The 21,518-nt window shown below is 38.9% G+C and overlaps 6 protein-coding genes across 12 annotated transcripts; all 6 read right to left on the reverse strand.

Moving 5' to 3' along the window:
- Positions 1-742: 742 nt before the first annotated feature.
- LOC111448404 (pentatricopeptide repeat-containing protein At2g17210) lies at positions 743-3,851 on the reverse strand. Its single transcript, XM_023087978.1, has one exon. The coding sequence runs from the start codon at positions 3,406-3,408 to the stop codon at positions 1,165-1,167; it is 2,244 nt and encodes a 747-aa protein (XP_022943746.1). The 5' UTR covers positions 3,409-3,851; the 3' UTR covers positions 743-1,164.
- Positions 3,852-5,305: 1,454 nt separating this feature from the next.
- Positions 5,306-5,744, reverse strand: LOC111448775 (metallothionein-like protein 4A). Its single transcript, XM_023088516.1, has one exon. It carries the CDS (start codon positions 5,702-5,704, stop codon positions 5,441-5,443), a length of 264 nt encoding a protein of 87 aa, XP_022944284.1. The 5' UTR covers positions 5,705-5,744; the 3' UTR covers positions 5,306-5,440.
- Positions 5,745-7,495: 1,751 nt separating this feature from the next.
- On the reverse strand, positions 7,496-8,841 carry LOC111449095 (protein EXORDIUM-like 5). Its single transcript, XM_023088954.1, has one exon. The coding sequence runs from the start codon at positions 8,782-8,784 to the stop codon at positions 7,726-7,728; it is 1,059 nt and encodes a 352-aa protein (XP_022944722.1). The 5' UTR covers positions 8,785-8,841; the 3' UTR covers positions 7,496-7,725.
- A 1,663-nt stretch (positions 8,842-10,504) lies between these two features.
- Positions 10,505-12,154, reverse strand: LOC111448211 (amino acid transporter AVT3B-like). The gene has a single exon (XM_023087677.1). It carries the CDS (start codon positions 11,994-11,996, stop codon positions 10,713-10,715), a length of 1,284 nt encoding a protein of 427 aa, XP_022943445.1. The 5' UTR covers positions 11,997-12,154; the 3' UTR covers positions 10,505-10,712.
- A 603-nt stretch (positions 12,155-12,757) lies between these two features.
- LOC111448695 (monosaccharide-sensing protein 2-like) lies at positions 12,758-17,132 on the reverse strand. Of its 7 annotated transcripts, none has more exons than XM_023088386.1 (8): positions 16,985-17,132; positions 16,829-16,870; positions 16,192-16,311; positions 15,883-16,012; positions 15,192-15,758; positions 13,805-14,730; positions 13,551-13,738; positions 12,758-13,404 (listed from the first exon to the last, which is right to left on the reverse strand). In XM_023088386.1, exons 4-8 carry the CDS (start codon positions 15,959-15,961, stop codon positions 12,960-12,962), a joined length of 2,205 nt encoding a protein of 734 aa, XP_022944154.1. In that variant the 5' UTR covers positions 15,962-16,012; positions 16,192-16,311; positions 16,829-16,870; positions 16,985-17,132; the 3' UTR covers positions 12,758-12,959. The 7 variants fall into 7 exon arrangements, with proteins under 7 accessions (XP_022944154.1, XP_022944152.1, XP_022944155.1 ...); XM_023088384.1 differs by having other exon boundaries at positions 16,192-16,335; XM_023088387.1 differs by having other exon boundaries at positions 16,829-16,903.
- A 3,386-nt stretch (positions 17,133-20,518) lies between these two features.
- Positions 20,519-21,297, reverse strand: LOC111448133. The gene has a single exon (XM_023087568.1). The coding sequence runs from the start codon at positions 21,171-21,173 to the stop codon at positions 20,697-20,699; it is 477 nt and encodes a 158-aa protein (XP_022943336.1). The 5' UTR covers positions 21,174-21,297; the 3' UTR covers positions 20,519-20,696.
- Positions 21,298-21,518: the final 221 nt, after the last annotated feature.

The following is a 21,518-nucleotide window of genomic DNA, read 5'->3' on the forward strand; positions in this document are numbered from 1 at the left end:
ATATATATATATATATATATATATTCTTTTTTTTTTTAAATTTTCTCGACCGTTCATATTATTGTCGTGATGTGGTACCATAAGCAACATTTTGACTATAATAAAAGCTATCTGAAATATGCCGATTACTCGAAAAAAAGAAGTGAACCATAAATTTAAGTAGTGTGATAAAGTGATTAGAATAGATGACACTCACCAATCCAACATCATGCAGATGGAAATACTAAGCTCTGTATCGATGGAATCTCATCATCCATATATAAGGAATTGATGTGGTATATTCATATCATAACATATGAACAGTAAGAACTGGCATTCGTATTGAGACTCGAACTCATAGGGAAGAAAATTTATGGATGGAATCAAATATGCAGTATTTACAGACAAAAGTACTCGGTTATTGGGGAAAAATCAATATACTTCTAATGTCGAATCGGGATCAACTAGGACAGAAATAAAGCATTGGGTCGAACTCTTCTTTGGTGTCAAGGTAATAGCTATGAATAGTCATCGGCTCCCGGGAAAGGGTAGAAGAATGGGACCTATTATGGGACATACAATGCATTACAGACGTATGACTCTCACTTGAAAACTATGATTTTTTTTTTTAATTATCGGACCATATAATCTTCCTCTCAAACAAAGAATTGTTCGTTGGTAGGCTAAAGTGCCCAAGTGATTGATCTAACGGATTAAATAAAAGGTTGAAAGCTTCCATTCGAAGTAAGGTAAGAAGGGTCGATCGGTCAAAGACAGAGGCATAGTACCCGTTCCATCTCTAATCTTTAACAGGGCGTAACTTGTTGAAGCATGATACATGCAAAGAACGTACACCACAATTTTGAAAAAAAAAAATCCCAAGTAAAATTAGCTTGTTGCCGTTTGCTATGTGTTCTGACAGTTGCAGATGAAGCTGGAAAAGTAGGCGGCTATGGTAGTTTGTGCTTCTTTGTCGACTATGATTAGCGGACGCTGAGGGGCGGGCACAACAACTACATAGACCCCTTCCTTTCTGTTGTTCCGACTTACTAGTTGGTGCATCTTTGTCAGCTATGATCAGTGGAGGTCGAGGGAGCAAGCACAGTAGCTACATGGACGCCTTCCTTTCTTTTGTTGCGCTCCAGGAAATGAGATCCCGACCGAGAAGAAAAACCCGACTCTACATCAAATCAAATACATGTCCATTTGAATAGCATCTAAAACTTTCAAATAATCAATCTTCATTACACTGTGCAATTGTTCAATCGTTAAATAAATCTCATCAGCTCTTGGATTGAACTCATCTCCAGCAACAAATCTCCAACTCTGTGAGTTAATATGCACCAAACTGTATCCAGCAACAACCTTGACTCCTCTCTCTTTTGCCAACCTCCTCATCTTTGCAGAATCACTCATTAGCCCGCAGTTCGCATACAAGTTCGACGCAAGCATGTAGCCAGTCGAGTTCAACGGTTCGAGTTCAAGAACACGAGAGGCCGCTCCCGAGCCAAGCATAATGTTTCCATAGCTCCTACAAGAGCTCAATAGTGTCCCCCAAATACTGGCCCCTGCTTCCATTTCTTCAGGCATCGTCTCAATAATCTCTAATGCGTCTTTGAATTTCCCCACTCGAGCTAACATGTCGATCACGCATGAGTAATGCTCCAAACCAGGTGTAATTTCGTGTTTCTTCGCCATGGATGTGAAAAAAGAGAGCCCTTCCTCCACTAGTCCTCCATGGCTACAAGCAGACAGCAATGACAGGGCGGTCACAGCATTCGGCTTCATGTCGTTTTGTTTCATCTTTTCGAACAAAAGTAAGGCTTCGTGAGCGAGACTGTTGATGCCGAAGGCAGATATCATAGCGCTCCAACAGACGACATTCTTTTCTGGGATTTGGTTGAAGGCTCTAATGGAGGCTGCTATATCTCCACATTTTGAGTACATGTCAATAATGGCAGTTCCAACAGCTACTTCACTAGCCAAACCTCTTCTAACAGCTATACCATGAGCCCATTTCGATCGTCTCGATTCAGCAGAAACAGCACAAGCCTCCATAAGATTCATAATCGATACCTTGTTCGGTTTCACCTCTTCATTCATCCGCTTGAAGATCAATATCGCTTTGTCGGGATCGCCATTGTAGGCAAAGCCTGCAATCATGGTGCTCCAAGTAACTACATCTTTCTTCTTCATTCCATCAAAAAGTATGCCTGCAAGCTCAATCAGATTGCATTTCGCATAAGCATCAATCACAGAGTTCATCACCAATTCGTTCGATTCATATCCCCGCCTTATAATCGCGCTGTGGACAGACCTGCATTGTAATGAATCCAGAAAATGCTTAACTATCTGAAGAACATTCACAAAAGTCACCTCATCTTTCTCAACCCTTTCTTCAACCATTGTTCTAAGCAACGCCACAGCTTCCAAAGGCTTCTCGTTGAGGGCATACGCCGACAACATCGAATTCCACGAGACGATATTCTTCTCAGGCATCACCATGAAAGCTTTAAATGAAGAATGAACCTTGGAACATTTGGAATACATGTCTATCAAAGAGTTCCCAACAAACAAATCATCTTCCAAGCCCCTACAAACCACCAATCCATGCACCATTGTTCCAAGTGAAATATCTCTCAAGTTGGTGCAAGCTTTTAGAACACTTACAATGGTTACCCCATCAGGTGAAATGCCAGCCTCTGTCACCATATCTCGAAACATCAGCAGCCCATGTTCATCTTCCCCAATTTGCACGAAACCTCCTGTCATCACACTCCAGGAAACGATATCATTTCTCACAGACATTTCATCGAACAGTTTGTGGGCAAAAAACATATCAACTTCAGTATATAAGCTCAACAGAGAGTTTTGAACCGAAAGAATGGCAGAGAAACCAGAGCGAATTATATAACCATGAGCCGCAAAGCCTTCACTATATGATTTACGCTCACGAAATGCCTGAATTACAAGTACCAACGAAGAAACATTGGGCTGAAAATTGGCGAATCTGGCCATTTTAAACCACCACAAGCCTGCCACTACCCCCCCATTGGAGAAATTCCCATGAACCATCACGTTCCAAGACACCGAATCCTTGTTCTTCAGAGAAACAAAAGCGCGGTGTGCGGAATCCAAGTCACCCCATTTCATATACAAGTCAATAGTGGAATTAGCAACGGAGGTGGAAGATTCGCATCCTTGTTTGATCAGACATCCGTGCATAGCGGTTCCAAGTTTGAAAGAAACGTTGGAACATGCTTTGAGAATCGACGGGAGCACCGAGGAGTCTGGCAATTGAGATCCAGAGATTCTGATTTCGCGGTAAAGTTGGAGAGCTTCTCGCCATTTTCCGGAAGATGATGCTTCTTTGATGGTTGAAATCGAATTGGAGAGCCTCAAACCAGAGTGGATATTTGAGAAGCGCATTAGTGGATGCGTTTTCTAGTGAAGTTTGACGAGCAAATATGGCCGTTCCTCAGACGCTATATCCATCATTCTTCCTTCCACTCAACCGCGACGAAGATCGCAGTAGGTTCGTCCAATTTTAATGCCGTTTTTCTTCGTTTTCTAGGGGGAATTGATCGATAGTTTCAAATTTTCTGAAATTGATCTGGTTTTACTTGTTCAGGCTCACGAAGCCGGTGGCATGGTGGGAATGTGGCGAAATTTAGGGCGGAAGAGATGGGTTGGGCGGCGGGACGTGGCTGGATTGCTCGAGAAATGGCGGAGTTGCATTCATCACAAACTTCGTTTCTTGAAGGTAAAAGATGGATTTGGGTATCACTAGTTTCATAAAAACTAGTTAGAAGTATCATTCTTGTGCAGTGTTATAGCGATAATTGAAACCTGAGATAGTTAAAAAGAGGGCACTAAACATTGTTCAAGTTGGCCCATGTGAAGGATCTAGATAGGGCTTGAAATCCAATGAAGATAGAACATGCTAGTTTTGTTTGTGTTTGTGCTGTGTACTGTGACATAGGTAAAGCTGATTGAATTCTTGAAAGGTAGACGAAGATTAAAGATAGAACATGTTTGGAATGTATACTGGTGAAGGCTAATAATGATTGATGCGGCTTCAAGTTAGAACACTTGCTTTAAAACAGTGGATATATGTAAGAACCGAGCCTCATGTTCAAGAACTGTAAACATGGCTGAAGCTCATCTCGAGTATTCTTAGGCCAACAGAGATGAACCTGGCACTGCATACCATTGATGATCATCTCCTTCCTCTCTCAACAATCCTCTCCCCCTTCCTCTCTCGACAATTCTCTCCCCCTTCCTCTCTCAACAATCCTCTCCGAGGGAGAGGAGAACAAAATACACCATAGAACTTCACTGGAGGCCTTCTCCCCTAAAGAACAACCTTCCCCTTAATCGAAGCTCGACTCCTCCTCTCGAACCCTCAAAATAAAATACACCATAGAGCCTCTCCAAAGCATATGCCGCCGCCGATACTCGACTTACTTCTTTAAAGCCCTCGAACTAAGTACACTATTTCGTCACTTTTTACTAGACCACCTTCCAAACTTACGACTCCTTTGTTTCTATGGTCTCTAATACCATGAGAGGCCTCATACAATAAATAAAGATGTTATTGAGAGAGGCCTCTAAAGATGTTATTGAGAGTGAGTCCTCTAAAGATGTTATTGAGATTGAGAGTGAGTCCTAAATAAAAGATCGTGAAGAATACTATCTCTATTGGTACGAGACCTTTGACCTTTTGGTGAAGAATACTATCTCTATTGGTATGAGACCTTTGACCTTTTGGAGAAACTGAGCCTAACATGGTACCAGAGTCATACCCTAAACTTAGCCATGTCAATAGAATTATTAAACAATTGAATTGTGAACCTCGGAGTAGTCAAAAGTGACTAGAATTTCAAACAAAGGGTGTACTTTGTTTGAGGGCTCCAAAGAAAGGAGTCTAGGAGTCGAACTTCAATGAAGGGAAGAATGGAAGGTTATTCCAGAACTCCATAAGGCCTTTTGAGAAATACTATCTCCATTGGTAACCATGGTCAGAGAAAGCGCAAAGCAATGCTTAGGGTGGACAATATCATATCACTGGCGGAGAGTCGTGATTCATAACAGATCTATTCTTTATTTATAAACTCTTAATCAAGCACGTGAGACTCCCCTCCCAATTTTTTTGGTGACAGAGACACTGATCTGGCGAAAACCAGGAAGCCATTTTCTAAGGTTTTTCTGAGATATCCATGGAGAAACTGAAATGGGTTTGCTCCATTGTCGCATAGGACCGTGAAGAACAGTGAAGAACAGTGAAACGTTGTTGGCTAAGTGGGTGTTGTTGTAAACAGAGATATTCGATACAGAGCACAACCTCAGTTTTATTCCATCTATATACTCTCTCTCTCACACACACACAAACAACACCTTACATCACCATTTCACTATACACAACCCAACCTAATACCACACCCGCAAATTACAGCAACTCTCAATCTGCACATCGGCAAATTTCACACCGGCAATCCTCCCCGCACCTGCAGCTACCCTTTCCCACTCCCACCACCGCACTCGGACAAGTACAGGGGTCGCACCCACAGTGCTCCCCGCACGGGCACTGCCGATGCGCCACCTCTCCCCCCGCCGTCGCCGTTGCACACTTACAAGCGTTGCCACCGGGACAGGGAACGGCGCAACCACAGCTCTGGTTGCAAGCTCTGATTCCACCGCGTTCGCCGCCACCAGGTTCTGCCATTGTTACCTCCTCTGCTTCCCTTACTCTGTCGGATTGGTTTTAATTTATATAATTTCGAACCCTTTGTTCTGTTCTGCTTCTTTTGCCAAATGACGGTTGAGTTCTGATTCCGGGTTACACGTGGCAATGCACGTGGCTACCTCCCTCGCCATGCCTGCATTAAGTGGAAGAAGATCATCCTTTGTCGGTTTGTTTTGTTATGTTGAAGATGATGATGATGATGATATCTATGAATTTATGAATATATTTTTTCTTTTTAAATAATTGTTTCTTGGGCTACAGGGAACTTGAGGCATTAAAATTTAAGCCATTCCTTTCACACAGAATAATTAAATGTGTTTTGCATAACATCTCTAAGGAATTTTATGAGCGAGGATAAATGTGATATGTCACGCACCATTTATAAGGGCGTAGAAACCTTTCTCCAATAGACGAGTTTTAAAGCCTCGAGGGGAAGTCCAAAGAGGACAATATCTACTAAAGGTGGATCTGGGCTATTGCAAATGGTATTAAAGCCAAACACCAGACGATGTGCCAGCCTTCTCGTTGTTCCCCGAAGGGGGTAGACATGAGGCATTGTGCCAGTAAGGACGCTGGCCCCAAAGGGGGTGGATTGTGATGTCCCACGTTGGTTGGGGAGGAGAACAACCCACAATTTATAAGGATGTAGAAACCTTCCCCTAATAAACGCGTTTTAAAGCCTTGAAGGGAATCTCGAAAGAGAAAGCCCAAAGAAGACAATACCTGCTAGCGGTGGATCTGGGCTATTACAATAAAACATGTTGGAATGACTTGTGATTTGTTGGAATAGTCTTCCCTCTTAGCAGCCGTAAGTAATGTGACTTGCAGAGAAGGTAAGAAAATGTTGGGACCATCAATTATCAAGTCTTGGTCTGAATTTTTGGCATGGGGATGTAGGAAAATGTCGGAGGCATCAAATATCGAATCATGACCTAAATCTTAGATATAAGAGATCGTAAGAAAATGTCGAGACCGTCAGATACCAAATCCCGACGTCAGACGAAAGAACATAATCAAGTATGGGTTGGTGCAGAAAAAGTAGTATTTTTTTATATGACCAAAATAAAAATTAAACAAAAAAAGACACGTGGCAGTTTTGTCTGTTTGTGGATTGAATAGCAAGGAACAGCCTTTTTGTTTGAATGTTTGCATACGGAATTGATTGCATGTGGGGGGTGGGAATATGTCCCATCCAAGTTCCAACTCAGAGATCGAGACACCCTTTTTGTTATTGGGCCCCCACCAGTAAGTGGGCCGCTACTGCCTCCTCTGGCCCATTTAATTTCTACTTCGTTGACTAATTCAAAATACTATTTATTCTCTAACCCTTCCAAATTTATGTATTTCTGTCCGGTCGCCTAATAAATTGAAACTGGCCCCCATTCCTTCAAACAAATATAATATAATATTTTGCACTTTAGTCCTAAAAGTTTTCGAATTCACATTTTAGTCACTCAATACTGAATTTTGAAAATACGGAAAGTGGTGGGGGTGAAAGTGAGAATATTTAATAATAATAATATTATAATATAATAGGAGCGATGAAATTGGGTCCCATCATGAGCTGTTTGATCACAAATTATGTGGGCCCCTCTCATTTGGGACTTGTTGTTTGTCCCCAAAAAAATATAAATTTTAAGCTAAATTAAAATAATAATGAGAAAAATTAAGCTTATTAAAAAGATTTAATTTACAATATTTTTTTTTTCAAAATTCACAGAAATAAATAATAAATCCTAAAAAAATCATATTCAAATAACAATAAATAAATTTATGGAAAGTTTAAAATTTTATATATTAATATATACCACAGAAACTGTAATAAATTCATAGAACCCCCGGCCCCCTCCACTTGTCCCTGCAATCCGTCCACTGCGGCACGACGGTGCCACCGATCTCTACGGCGGTTGCTCGAGATGAGCTCATCGGCGCCGCCATGTTCTTCTTCAAGTTACAACATAATAACGACGAAACTGATCGGAAAGTGAAACTTCCACCACTCAATCCAAAGCATTGGGACCGGCACAGGCCTTCAGAACCGGACTCCATAGCCACTGCAACAAGAACTTCCTTCCATTTCTCCCATTCACATTAAACGTTCTTCCTTCTCCATCTCTCATTACCTGCCCTATATACCCGCCGCCGCCACCGGTGCCGTACAAACCCTCACAGAGGTCCGCAATCTCCGTCGGCGCCGTTGGATCCTCACCGGCATACCAAGCATTCACCAACGGATTCGAAGCGACTTCAGCTAATTCATGGCCTATAACGCTAATCATTCCGTCCAACGCAACGTCTCGATTCGGCGGCGAGAGAACGCCGGGACCACCGCCGGCCATATACGCCGGCACGGCGAAAGGATACGCGCATTGCTCAGGGCACTGCTTGCCGGAGTGACCAACCCAAGCATAGGGGAGAGTGTAGCCCACCATGGAAGGGAAGGTGAAGTAATGGAACCCGCAAACTGCTCGACAAAAGTCCTGCATCGTAACATCCTGAGAAGTGAGCACCAGAAACATCCCGTTCCGGTGGTCAACCGGAAACGGCGCAGATCGGACGGCAGTTGCAATAACCTGCTGGATGGAGAGGCGAGTAAGGTCAGTGCCATGGGAGTGGTGAAGGTCGGAATGTTCGCCGGCAATGACGACGGAACGGGAGACATTTGCGCCGGTTTGATCGGTGTAAAGCGAAACGGTTTGCCACCACTCAGCAACCGAAGGAGAAGGAGGAGCACGGCGGGGACCGGGGGCGGAAATGGAGAGGAGAAAGTCCTTGATTAGGAATTTCTGGGAGACGGACCATTTGCCGTACCAGACAAGGTAAATATTGATGGGGGAAGAGGAAAGAACAGGGCCCATGTGGTAGCGGAGATTGACGAAATCTGAGGAGCCCTCGAATTTCTTAGAGGAGGAGAAGGATTTAGCGGGAAGCTTAGGGTTGAAGAAGTGGGCGTTGGCGTCAAGAGTTCGAAAGGAAGGGGAAGCGGCCATTGAAGAAGGAAGGAAAGTTGCAGAGACGGCGAGGAGGAGGAGGAGGAGGAGGAAGGAGAGAGACGCCATTGTTAGGGTTTGGAGGAAGTGGAGAAGAAGAAGGGGAAGGGGAAAGGTTTTATAAAAGTGAGTGAGTGAGTGAGTGAGTGAGAATAGGATGAATGGGAGGGAAATGGGCTGGTGACAGCTAGCAATGCCTTCGTGTTTTTTTCTTTTTTTAATTTTAAAAAAATTAAGTGTGTAACTAAATGTGGGTGTTTTGGTAATTTTGGGTGATGTTCTCAACCAATTATTTAAATGTGGTTTTGAATCTTTTAAAAAATAAATAAAACCAACATAAAAATTTGTAGTGGTACGGTGTCGTATGGATTATTTGGGTCAGGTCACCATTTTTTTTATAATATCATAATTAATATTTATTAAGTATGGAAATTTGAATGATTAAAATAATAAAAAGGTGATGTGTTTTATTTTATTAGTTATGAAGCGGAAGTAACGGAGGAAAAAGAGAGAAAGTCCAATTCCATTTAATTTTCATTTTGGAATTCCCATTTTTTTTTTAGATTTTTAGGAAAAGGTTAAAATATTAATGAATGACAGCAGGGGGTCTTTAAAACTACGAACACCCATTTGTGAACATAAAAATAAAAAAATAAAAAACAATTACCCCTAAACCAACGCTTAGAAGATAACAGATATTGTCCGCTTTAATTCTTCTCTAGGTATGACTGTCAGTCTCATAATCCGTTTTAGTTCTTTACATATGGCTTTGTGTATGATCGTCAGTGTTTGATAAAAAGAGGTTATTACAATCTATTTAAATAGAAAATAAGTTAGGAAATTTTTAAAAAAAAACCATTAGCTGTATATATATATATATCCATGGAAATTATGTTAAATATTATATTATATTTTTACAATTTATTATAATTATTTTTTAAAATTGAAATTATATTTATATAGAAAATGTAAATTATCTATTTTTAAAAATTAATATTTTATATAAAAAAAACATATAAAAGTCTAGCTTAGGCGCTGATCCGAGCAGCATGGGGCCTGTGGAATCCCGTGTGAATCAGCAAGGACCACCTTGCAAGGCTAAATACTCCTGGGTGATTGATAGTGAAGTAGTACCGTGAGGGAAGGGTGAAAAGAACCCCCATTGGGGAGTGAAATAGAATATAAATCCGTAAGCTTCCAAGCAGTGGGAGGAGACCAGGACTCTAACTGCGTGCCTGTTGAAGAATGAGCTGGCGACTCATAGGCAGTGGCTTGGTTAAGGGAACCCACCGGAGCCGTAGTGAAGAGAAAATTTTCCTCCAAAAGCTCTATTCATGCAAATTCTGAAGATTTCATGGGGATATGAATTGAAATAGAAGAGATGAGGACGAGAAAAGCTTCCTTATCTCTCCCCAGTGGACATCTTTATACCCATTATTAATACAAAGCTACAACCATTACCGTAGGTAAAATTTATAAGCTAACTAATCTAAGAACATAAATTTAAGACATGTGACTGTCGAGGATTATTGGGAGTGTGAGTCCCACATGGGTTAATTTAATAGAAGATCATGTATTTATAAGTAAGGAATATTATCTTCATTGGTATGAGACCTTTTGTAGAAGCTCAAAACAAAACCATGGTATCAGAGCCATGCACTTAGCCGTATCAATAGAATGAGCCTCGAAGGTGTAGTCACGTGTCGAACAAAGTCAAATCTCGATGAACGGGAGGCTTATAATGTTGTGTACTTTGTTCGAGAGTTATTTTGAAAAAATGACATTTTATTGAAAGAGCCCGAATGATGTTTTGAATTCCATCCTAAAACACTTGACAAATAAAATCCTAGTACAAACAACCAACAGTTCAGCACTTTATTGCCCTCTACCTTACTTACCTTACTTACCTTAGCTACACTTCATCCATTGATATCATCATCAGGAGAGTAGGCGGCTTCTAGTTTAGTTTCCTCAACACTTCAATGGTGTGTTTATAATCATTCCTTTACAGAGAAAATCACCACCAGAGCAGACCATGTCCCAGAAACTCCAAGAACAACCCCCAACACCAGAATTCCAATGTCCACACACCATCCTTTCACATCCATTTCCTGCTTGAACACCATGAAATGAAACAGAGCAGGCAACACAAACGCCAATGCACAGCACACAGCGCTTCCAACCAGAGACAAGAAATCAGCAAAATTCGGCACCAAAAGTGCCACCAAACTCACCATGAAAACCAGCATCCATCTTAACCATAGGCTATATCTTCCTCCCCAGAATCGCCTCTCCACGATCTCATAAACAGGGTTCATCATCAATGGCAACGTGAAGAACAGGTTTATACACAAACCCAGTTTAACAATGGTGCTAATTAATCCAGACCCTAAGTTACCAGTGATCATGTCTTTGGTGTCTTCGCCGAAGGCGAAATAGCCAAGAGTTCCAAATGCTCCGTATAAAACAGTAATGAACGCCATGGATAACCCCAAGACACTCCCGAATTTCTCCTTGTTCTTTGTCTCGGATTCTAATGGCAACACCATTCCAATCCCTTCAAAGGCATACACAGCCACACCCATTCCGTAAAAGAACACGGAAAAGCCCCCAAATGCCTCAACAGATGGGCTCTGTTTGAAGTAAATCAACACGTCTTTTATCATCACAACCACCATAGCTCCAAGGTCGACAACATCAGCAAAGATACTCAAAGGAGCCAAATGGGTCAGGGTTGGAATCGAGTTCAAGCCCAATTGGAAAGGGAGACACCCCCAAACGTACACAACCTTGGGCGCTAATCCCAAAATCTTAGGACTCAAATCCGTAGCGGTCGGGGAATTATAAACATCAGCCATAGTATTACCAATGAAAATCAAATAGCCAACACAGAATCCAGTTTGAGACAAAGTAATAAGCAAATCAACAATAATCCTACCAGGGGAACCGCAAATAGTATAACCTAAATCCCCAAACGAATTGATTTTCGAGAATCCGATAACCGATTCAATTTTCCGACGAGTATAAACAAGGAGCATCATACAGTAATAAGTGAAGAACGCAACAGAAAACAGCATTAGAAGGCTCATAACCCACCCAGTGCGTTTGAAAGCGTAAGGAAGCCCAAGAACACCAGCCCCAACAATGGCGATAAAAACATTAGCAAATGTCTTGGGCTGCGAGGACAGAGGGTTGTCGCTGCCGAGAAGAGGCGTATCTTCTTTGACCGCCGGAGATTGAAGGAGACTGGATGAAGAACTGGCTTCTAGATCGGAACCCATTTCGAAAAACGCGGAGGCGAATGCGATTGAAATGGAATGGGGATTGAAAGATATAGCAGGAAAAGGAATGGAAGAACGAATCCTGTGCAATGCGATGAAAATGAAGGGAAATGGAAGAAGACGAGAAGAAGGGATGGGAAGAATTGAAATGGGAGGAGGGAAAGCGTTGGAGAACGCGCCATGAAACTTTTCCTTGAAATTTGGGCCCTTCTTAGATATTTCAATATATATTTTTCCTTTTTTTAATAATTATTATTTAATTTTTAATTTCATTTATCCAATCACAAAATTTAGTTAATTATTTTATAATAAGATATTTATAGGGAATAAATCAATTTATATATTTAAACTTTTGAATTAGATTTATTAATTTTTAAATTAATAATTATATCAATTTAAACCTTAATTTCCGTGAATTAATTTAGACTATTAGTTAGAAAACGGTAACTATTTTTACGTAAAAAAGTCCTCTAAACTATGACTTTTGTTGGTTGGTATCTTAAAGTAAAATGATTTAAATTATCGAGAATCCGAGAGTGTACGGCTAAAACGTCCAACCTTAAAAATACCAAAAACTAATAATGGTCGGTCCTGTACTTCAAATATTAGATAAGTTTTCGAGAAAGTTGGGTCGAGAAAGTTACGACAATATCGTACGAGACTAAACGCCTAGAAATAAAATGTCACGTCACCTTAAAAGTAAGGACACACTATAGTTCGAACTAAAGATTTAGAGGGAATATTTTAGTAAATCATTCTCGTCGCCGAAACATGACTTTGGATTTAGAACTCGGACGATCACCGTCCCCAAAAATGGCATAATCGTAAAATGGGGAGAGAGAGAGGAGAAACACAATACCCTTTACAGAAACTAAACTCAACCTTCAAAGATCATCAAATCCAACCAAAAATATCAAACATTAGAAGAAGAAAAAAAATGAATGTGTGTGTATATGATGAATTTCAACTATTTTTTGCAGCTATAACCTGTTTGGCGCCAACAGAGAAGAATTCAGTGATGACTTCAAGTGGCATGCCCTTTGTTTCAGGAACTTTTAGAAAGACGAACACCCATGATATGCTGCAAACAACTGCATACATACCGAAAACGCCTGCTAGCCCGATTGAGTTGAGCAACACGGGTAGCGTATATGTGACAATGATATCGCCAATCCAAAATGTTAGTGCACAAATCGCAATGCATAGGCCACGGACCCGGGTCGGGAAGATTTCTGCACATAGTATGTTCGGGATTGGCCCGAACCCCATCACGAAGAAACAGAAGTAAACAACTACGCTGATGGTCGAGATCGATGCATTTGCTACGCTGCCCATGTGCACTAGGCTGCCGATTACTAGGATGATGAGGGATGATATCAAGGCAGGGATGGTGAACAGTAGTAGAGTCCTGCATGATGAGGGGAAATATATGGTGTGTGAAATGTAAAAGTCGGAAGAATAGTGCAACAAACTCGATGTTGTTTATGAATGTTATGAGGAGTGTGGCACTTCGATGCTCGAGCAATGGCGTTAATCAAAGAAAGAATGTATTACCTACGACCCGAGATGTCCATCAGTCTCATGGCCACGGCGATTGAAGGGAGCATCAACAATGTTGTCAGGGCGCTAATCAGCAAAGATGCAGAAGAAGAGCCAATCCCCAAGTTTGAGAGAAGAACTCCAACGCCTGCTTTCTCAAGAATTTGAGGTGTGTAATACAAAACTCCATTTATGCCAGAGAACTGCAAAGAGAACAAGAAGTTTGAGAGAAAGCTACCAATAAATGAAGCAGAAAGGGAAGGGTTTACCTGCTGAAGTATTTGAATTCCCACGCCAACGAGAAGGGCATGTTTGACTCCGGGTTCGAAAAGGTCGTGCCAGACTGGGCCCTTTGTCGCGGTTTCAGTCGGATGGACCATAGCTGGTCCAACGGGATGTTGATGCATAAGCTCCTTGGAGTAAAGAGCCGGTTGGCTCACCAAAGCAGCAGCTTGAACATAGCCACCATCAGTTGGCGCATAGCCACCAGGAATAGAGACTATGGATCCTCGCTGCGGTTCAGAAACGCCTTCTTGGTGCAAATAAACTCGTTTAAAACCCTCTTTCTTCTTTCCATCTGGGCCTTCTTTCTCAGACCATTTCCAAGCAAGCTGCCAACCACCACCAATCCCCATACTTCCAACAGGGTCTCCAGCAAGACTGCCCTGTCTCATGCTCGAAAGACTGCCATGAGTGGGTGCAATCATGTCTTTCTCCATGCTCGTTGTTTGTCGTGACATCAGTGGACTCCGTAAGTTATCATCAGAATCACCACCACCAGCATCTGACTGATAGTCCTCACCCTCTCTGGCAAGGCTCTCCTCGTCCCACTCCTCATTTCTAGGTTGGTTACCTCCGACGCTGAACATGCTTCCGAAATGTGGAAAGAGTGTACTGCACATGCTTCCTGTATCAGGGAGCTTCTCATGAACACTGCCAAAGAGAGTGACTAGAGGATCGACAAGACCACTCTGATTTATAATGCTTCCATTCCGAGACATTAGCCCAATAGAACTCTGCCCTGTAACCGGCCTAGCAACCCAAGAGAGTCCTTGTTCAGGTCCATATAATTTGATTTCATCTTTGTCGATCGATAGATCTTGGTCAGCAAGATCGTCTGCAGGACCAATTATGTATTCCTCAAAAGAGGTTTCACCCCCAACTCCAAGACCCTCAACAAGTAAAGCCAGTTCACCTGTTCATCAAAGATTTGATCAGTAACATATGATGAGGCTAGTTCCCTTGAATCAGCCATTGCCATAAAAGCCAACACCAAGGCAAGACACTAACTGAGTTCCAGAACAATACGTATGAACCAGCCAACTAGAAAATGAAGCAACTATAACGAAGGATAGAAAAAATCATTAAGAACAATATTCTAATGCTTTATTAATGTGAAATGGCTGCATCAAAATAAATCTCAGCTCAAACTATGACAGGTTAAGCCATAAATCTGCAGCTTAAATGAAGAGCAGCTTGTGATTCTCTTCTATGAACCACCGGTCGAAAACGTTTTAGAAATCGTGTAGTTTTAAATCTAATTATTCGACCTATACCCGTCATGTCCATAAGTAAACTCTTACAAACTTACAACATTAAGCATGGAACAACAATACCAGCAGAAGAACAGTAAATTAGCATCGAACAAGAACTAACCAGATACATCCTCCCTGCCTCGAAGCCTCTGCAGTACACATTTGGCCTCGAGCATTCGGCCTTTACTGACAAGCCAACGAGGTGACTCAGGCAAGAAAAATATTGTCAGTACTAAATATATAAGTGAAGGAATAAAGAGAACCCCAAGCATTAATCTCCAACTTGGGGTTTCCATTAAAGACATCCCAAAAACCATGCAGTATGAGAAAAACATTCCAGCAGAACCAGTGAACTGAGGAAGTGTGTTTAATGATCCTCTAATTTCAGGGGGAGCAGTCTCAGATATGTACACCGGAACCAGTGTAACAGCCAAACCTATTCCAAAACCATCCAAAAGCCTGCCTAAAAGAAGGATATATACGTTGGGAGACCACAGCATTACAATGCCACTGATGAAGTAAAGAACAGATGATAGAATGAGCAGCAACCGGCGGCCAAGCCAATCTGATATCGCCCCGGAGCATGTCGTGATCACGGTGGCTCCGATAAGGGACGTGGCCACAATCAGCCCTTCTACAGTGGGGCTACTTTCAAGGTTGAATTCCTTTTTAATGTACAGGACGGCCCCTGCAGCAACGATGGATCATACTTGAGATTTTTGAAGAACAGCATGAAAGCGGGTAGTAAAGACACAACTTCGATGATTTTACCATGGAACAAGGATAAATTAACAGAGAAAGAATGAATCTACCTGCGATAGTCGCATTATCCCATCCTTGCAACAAGTTCCCAACAGCAGCAGCAACAGCTACCAAAACAGAACCACTCATTTTGCTTCTTCAAAATCGACAAGAAAATCTCGAAATCAACTACCAAAGAACCTAAAAGAATACAGACCCAGATCAGTAATCAAACCATGGAAACAAAATTCAAATTCCTCTTAAACAACCAATATCCCCATTCAGATCACCAGACTCAGAATCTCTCTCGAGATTGAAATTAACAAAAGAACAAAAGAAGACGAACTGTAAAAGGAAAAAAGGAAGGATTAAATGCAAACCCAAGTGTTAAAAATCCAGCAGAAGCAAGAAAACAGAGCAGAGATGAACTACTGAGAAGAAACAGTGAAGCTGATGAGGGTTTCAGGGACCATCAGCAGCAGAGACAGCCATGAAATGCTCTGTTTTCAAATGACAGCAAAAACCTAGTTAATACCAAAGAGACAAGATCATTAAATAGGAAAAGCAAGTAAAAGAAAATAAGAGAAAAGAAAAAGGCATCAACGTTATTAGCTGGAAGAAAGGCGAGAGAGACCGATCCAAAAGCCGAAGAACATATGTAAAACTTTTGTTAAAATGATATTTTATTTACAGCCGTTTTCTATGTCGACACCTGCCCTATGGACCTCTCTTTTCACAGCACGTAAGCTCTTCCCGATCTGACCGCAGCGTTTTCTTTATCATTTCAGTCATATTCAAGCATCCATTTGTCCATTTTTTACAGAAATTTCATCCCACCGCTCCAAATGATGCATAATTCTCTCAATAAATCAAAAAATCATCAACAAGAACAAGGAAAACAAAATTTTCCCGAGTTTTGAGAGCGAAGTTTGTTGCATGAATCGCGGAAAGAAGTGCGGCGTTTAAAGGGGATAAAATGAAATTTAGGGTTTTACAAAAATGGAAAAGAGAGATTACCTAAGAAGCTGATCAGTCCAAACAATCGCAATAGGGAAATTCCTGGAAGCCAAAATCATGGATGGATTGCTCAGTCTTGAGAAAGAAGCTAAATGTCATTTTGCATCGAGTGAAAGAAACTGCGACTTTCCATTCGTATATGAAAGAAAAGGTTACCATAAAAAGATGAACAATCAGTGTGAAGCACAGCGAAGCTCTTAATCATCAGCCATGGCGGGATTAGTGAGAGTGTAGCTGTGATTTTTTATGGACCAAATCATATGATGCCTATGATCAAAAGTTCTTCTTTTCTGGCGGGCAAGGACCCAATCCCATCATAAATTGGAGCAAAATAAAAATAAAAATGGCCACATATTTTACAGATTTTTTTATTTTTTTTTTATTTTTTATGATTTTACATTTTAAAAAATAATAATTTAAAATAGATTTATTCCAATTATGAGTTATTTATGATTTAGTTTTTTCTAGATGTTTTCCGAATTAAAATATGTAACTTGTATAAATCTGTTTTTTATTTTAGAATATAGTTAAGAATTAAAATATATCAATAAAAAAATTGAAGGAAATAAAAGTTGGAAGAAAATAAATATAATTTTCAAAAAAATCAAATGATTGCCCTTAGTGACCCTTATATTAATTTTTCTTTTAAAATTTTGATAACATCTTAAAATATATATATATATAACGTTGAACTAGAGATGTCTGTTTGATATATTCGTGAAATTTCTCTCTAAAATAAATTGAGAATGGAAATTATAGATAATTATGTCAATCAAAAAAAAATAATTCCACTCTTCGATCTTGATTTTAATTTTAATTATAATGTATATATATATATATATATATTTTTTTTTTTTTTATCTAATTATAAAAGTTTTATAGTAAGTTTCAATTATATCTTTAAACTTTAAAATATTTAATTTTTGGTAACTTTTCCGTTAAAATAATTAGGGAATAGTGTTGTGGTGTGATTTGCAATATAGTGTTACACTTGGCATACTATAAAGTTTCAATTATATCCATAAATATTATGATATATTTCAATTATGTCTTTGAACTTTATTGTAAATTTCAATTACACCATTAAACTTTAGGTTATTTTTAATTTTGTCCCATCCTTTAAAAAACTTTGATCAAAACAACCATTTCATTATAGTGTTGTAATTAAGACAAAGGTTAAATTTCATATATTTATTCCTTTATCTATTTCTTAATTATGTTTATTCAATGTACTTATCTCTTCTCCCATTTTCTCCTTCTCCGTTCGCCCAACGCCACCGTTACTTCATCTTCGTTCTAGTGTTGAGGTTGTTATTGTCGAGGTTTGTCTCTTCTTTCACACAAAGGAGATGAGCCTTCGAGCTTCCTTCATCTCCTATCTCTATAATGGTTTATAGTCCAAATTTCGGCCAAATGATTCTTCTCTGATTAATGGCAACGACAAAAACACTTCTTTTTTTGGCAGACCTTCTTTTCATTTCAACCATTGGCTTATTTAGTAAGATAGTTGTCTTCAGACTTTGCATGCATTTGCTCATAAAAAAATGTCTATTTGGGTCGAGAAATCATGGACAACAACAAAAATAAAAGGGTCCACGTAGCTGATCCGTCCACTCTCTTCTTAGTAAATAGGACAATAAATCCAACATCCGCTAGAAAAATAAAAAATTACTTCACATTACCACGCCTTCGCTAAGCATTGCGTGAATCACGAACAACTATATGTATGTATGTATCTATATATATGTATATATGTATGTATATATATATGTGTATATATATATATATATATATATATATATATATATATATATGAGACATAGGGAATGTAGATTGAAATAGAATTGGCGGCTTTAAATATCACACCTAATAAAAGCTTCCAAAATTGTACTTCCGACCATTTCCAATTATTTTATTATTATTAGTCAAATAAACCCCAATTTTTTTTTGTTTTTTTGCTGAGCTGGAAATACATATTCCTTATATTTTCACGCCACGTAAGGAGCGAGTATGATGCGTTGGCAATATGCCTGTCGTTAAAATTGTGAAATTAAAATAAACAACTATTGAAACGAAATCCAATAATTCATATAAACATTTAATTTATATATTCATTTTTTAAAATTTAGTTTATACCTTTACTATTTTTTCATTTTGAAAAGCTTATTAAATATAAATTTTAAATTTTAAACAATTAGTATAATAAATTATGTATTTTTTTAAAAAAATAAAGTAAATAACCAAATTAAAAATTGAATTACAAAAGAAAAACATCAAAGCCAAGTGGCATGCATGTGGCCATTATCAATAAGCAAGAAGGCGACAAGAGATGACTGATGGACACGTAATCGGTATTGAAAAGTCCATTTTATCCCTGTCGCTGCATTTAAAACCAAAAGCCTTTATGAGCTTCGTTGTCTATCCGTTCTGTAAAAAAAATTATAATTAATGTTGGAAAAATTACAAAATTCAGAACAAAAGGGTATTTAATATTTATAATTAATAAAAACATAAAATATGAAAAAAAAAATATATATTACAAAATTCAAAACAAAATGGAATTTAATATTTAAAAACTAATAAATATTTTTTCAAAATTAAAACAGAAGTAAATTGAAATATATAGGTTGGACATAGCTAGTAATATTGTAATAGTGCCACGTGGACTGCACAGCTGTCAGATTTACAAGGATACAAATTTACAGAATTTTTTGTCGGTGACGCTTGACGAAAAAAATAAAATTATAAATAAATATAAAATAAAACAAAATAAATTAGTGTTGAGTAAGTTTCATGTTTAAACTTTAAAAATAAATTAAAGCGTTTGGTAAAATAATACTAAATTATGTCACATTGTACAATTTAATCATTCAATCATTCTCATCGTTAAATAAATGTAATTTCAATATTGTTAAATAATTTTTTTAAAAAAATTATAATATTATAATTATTTTTAATTTAAAAATGACATTGGACTCCACATAATACACCGCTGGCAAGCCACCGTCACCGACACTTCATCATATCATTACACCACTTCCCAATTTCTAAATTTTTTTTATTATTATTTCTCATAATTTACAATATGAATTTTCTATTTTCAATTTTATTCTTACACTAATTTACAACCACATCGCAAACAAAATAGTTGATTTTTTTTAAAAATTATTTTAGCAAAATTTATTGAGGAATCAATAAAAAAAAAGAAAAAAAAAGAAGCATTTTGATGAATTAAATTATTAATTGTGAATTCCTCCTAAAATTTTCATAATGTATGAAATTACGAAATTGTCCTTATTGCCTTCTGTCTCCCTATTTCAAGTGTCGGTTGTTTCTGTTATAATGAAACACCTTCTCAATTTAATCATAATTTACGAATTAACTTCTTAATTAATTTTCAATTAATAAAAATAATTTGGAGTTTCAATATTAAAGAGGAGAACTTTCCCAACCGAATATATATATATTCATAAAAAATAAAAAATAAAAAAAGGACCATTTCCCTTCAGAATTATTAAACACAATAATAATTTTAAGTTATAGTAACAACAATAATAACAGTAATACAATAACATTTTTACATTTGACCCTCCCGTAGTAAAAAAAAAAATTAAAAGTAAAATATTAAATAAAAAATAACAGGACAAAATTTAAAGAAACGGAAAAGAAAAAAAAAAGGCATTCACCACGTAAAAAGAAAAGTACAATTTATATAATGACAACAATACCCCTATCTGTTTAAATCCTATTTTACCTGTTTCGATTGGAGCCCTAATCGATCTTCACCGGCGAGGAATTACAGAAACGAACAGAACAATTGGATGCGAATGAAGCGAGGAAGACGGGAAAGAATGATCTGATTAATTAATTAGGTTCTGATTCCGCCATTGTTGGAGAAATTGAAGGATTTGTAGTTGCAGGTTGTTTGGGGGAGGCCAACATCGGAGCCAATGAGCTTTCTGATTTCAGATCTGAACTTGAAGAAGACGTGTCTCCAGCTACCTCTGTTTTGAGATCCGAGGATTTTGGACTCCTCTTCGTTCATCTCGAGATCCGTGGCGAAGATAGGCTTACGAGAGAGGATCCAGGCCCAGCCCCAGTCCCACCACTTTCTGACGGAGCTACCGGCGAGATCTCCGATCGAGGACATGGATTTGGATTTTCGGATCGCCCATGCGGTTGCAGGGGAGGAGATTGGCTGGATTCGGAGGGAGAGAGAGGAGAGGCGGCGGCGGAGGGTTTGCTCGGCGGCGGAGTCGGTGTGGGAGACTGGGAGGGCGTCGGGGAGAGGCCTTGACGGGAGGAAGGTGCGAGGCTTCTGGAAGGTGTTGGCGACGGAGGACATGGCGATTTGACGGCGGAGGAGAGGGGGGAGAGAAATGGAGAAGGAAAGTGGGAAGGGTGAAAATGAAGAGAGTATGTTTGTTGTGTGTGTAAAGAAGAGCTGGAGCACAGGCTGTTTTATTCGCTTAGCGGTGGGTGGTGGGTTGTGGGATGATTATCGTGGGCCCTTTATACCTTTCACTTTCTCCATTTTTTTCATTTATTTTTTTAATGTAAATTTAATGACGTGGATTATTTATTTGGATCAATTTTTTTTTAAAAAAATACACGCTTTTAAACTTTTTTTTAAAAACTTAAAAAAATCTTAAATTATTTTTAAATTTAAAAAAAAAAATTCATTCTATTA

The sequence above is a fragment of the Cucurbita moschata genome, unplaced genomic scaffold, assembly GCF_002738365.1.
Source record: "Cucurbita moschata cultivar Rifu unplaced genomic scaffold, Cmos_1.0 Cmo_Scf00010, whole genome shotgun sequence".
In the NCBI taxonomy this organism is placed as follows: domain Eukaryota; kingdom Viridiplantae; phylum Streptophyta; class Magnoliopsida; order Cucurbitales; family Cucurbitaceae; genus Cucurbita; species Cucurbita moschata.

What these genes read in the sequence shown, in the direction of transcription:
- LOC111448133 (XM_023087568.1), bottom strand. Translation starts at nt 21,173, where the DNA reads ATGTCCTCCGTCGCCAACACCTTCCAGAAGCCTCGCACCTTCCTCCCG.
- LOC111448695 (XM_023088391.1), bottom strand. Translation starts at nt 15,961, where the DNA reads ATGAGTGGTTCTGTTTTGGTAGCTGTTGCTGCTGCTGTTGGGAACTTG. An exon ending in GGATAATGCGACTATCGCAG is followed by an intron (nt 15,759 to 15,882) that starts GTAGATTCATTC and finishes TCGTTGCTGCAG; the next exon opens with GGGCCGTCCTGTACATTAAA. An exon ending in ATGGACATCTCGGGTCGTAG is followed by an intron (nt 13,405 to 13,550) that starts GTAATACATTCT and finishes CTCATCATGCAG; the next exon opens with GACTCTACTACTGTTCACCA.
- LOC111448211 (XM_023087677.1), bottom strand. Translation starts at nt 11,996, where the DNA reads ATGGGTTCCGATCTAGAAGCCAGTTCTTCATCCAGTCTCCTTCAATCT.
- LOC111448775 (XM_023088516.1), bottom strand. Translation starts at nt 5,704, where the DNA reads ATGGCAGAACCTGGTGGCGGCGAACGCGGTGGAATCAGAGCTTGCAAC.
- LOC111449095 (XM_023088954.1), bottom strand. Translation starts at nt 8,784, where the DNA reads ATGGCGTCTCTCTCCTTCCTCCTCCTCCTCCTCCTCCTCGCCGTCTCT.
- LOC111448404 (XM_023087978.1), bottom strand. Translation starts at nt 3,408, where the DNA reads ATGCGCTTCTCAAATATCCACTCTGGTTTGAGGCTCTCCAATTCGATT.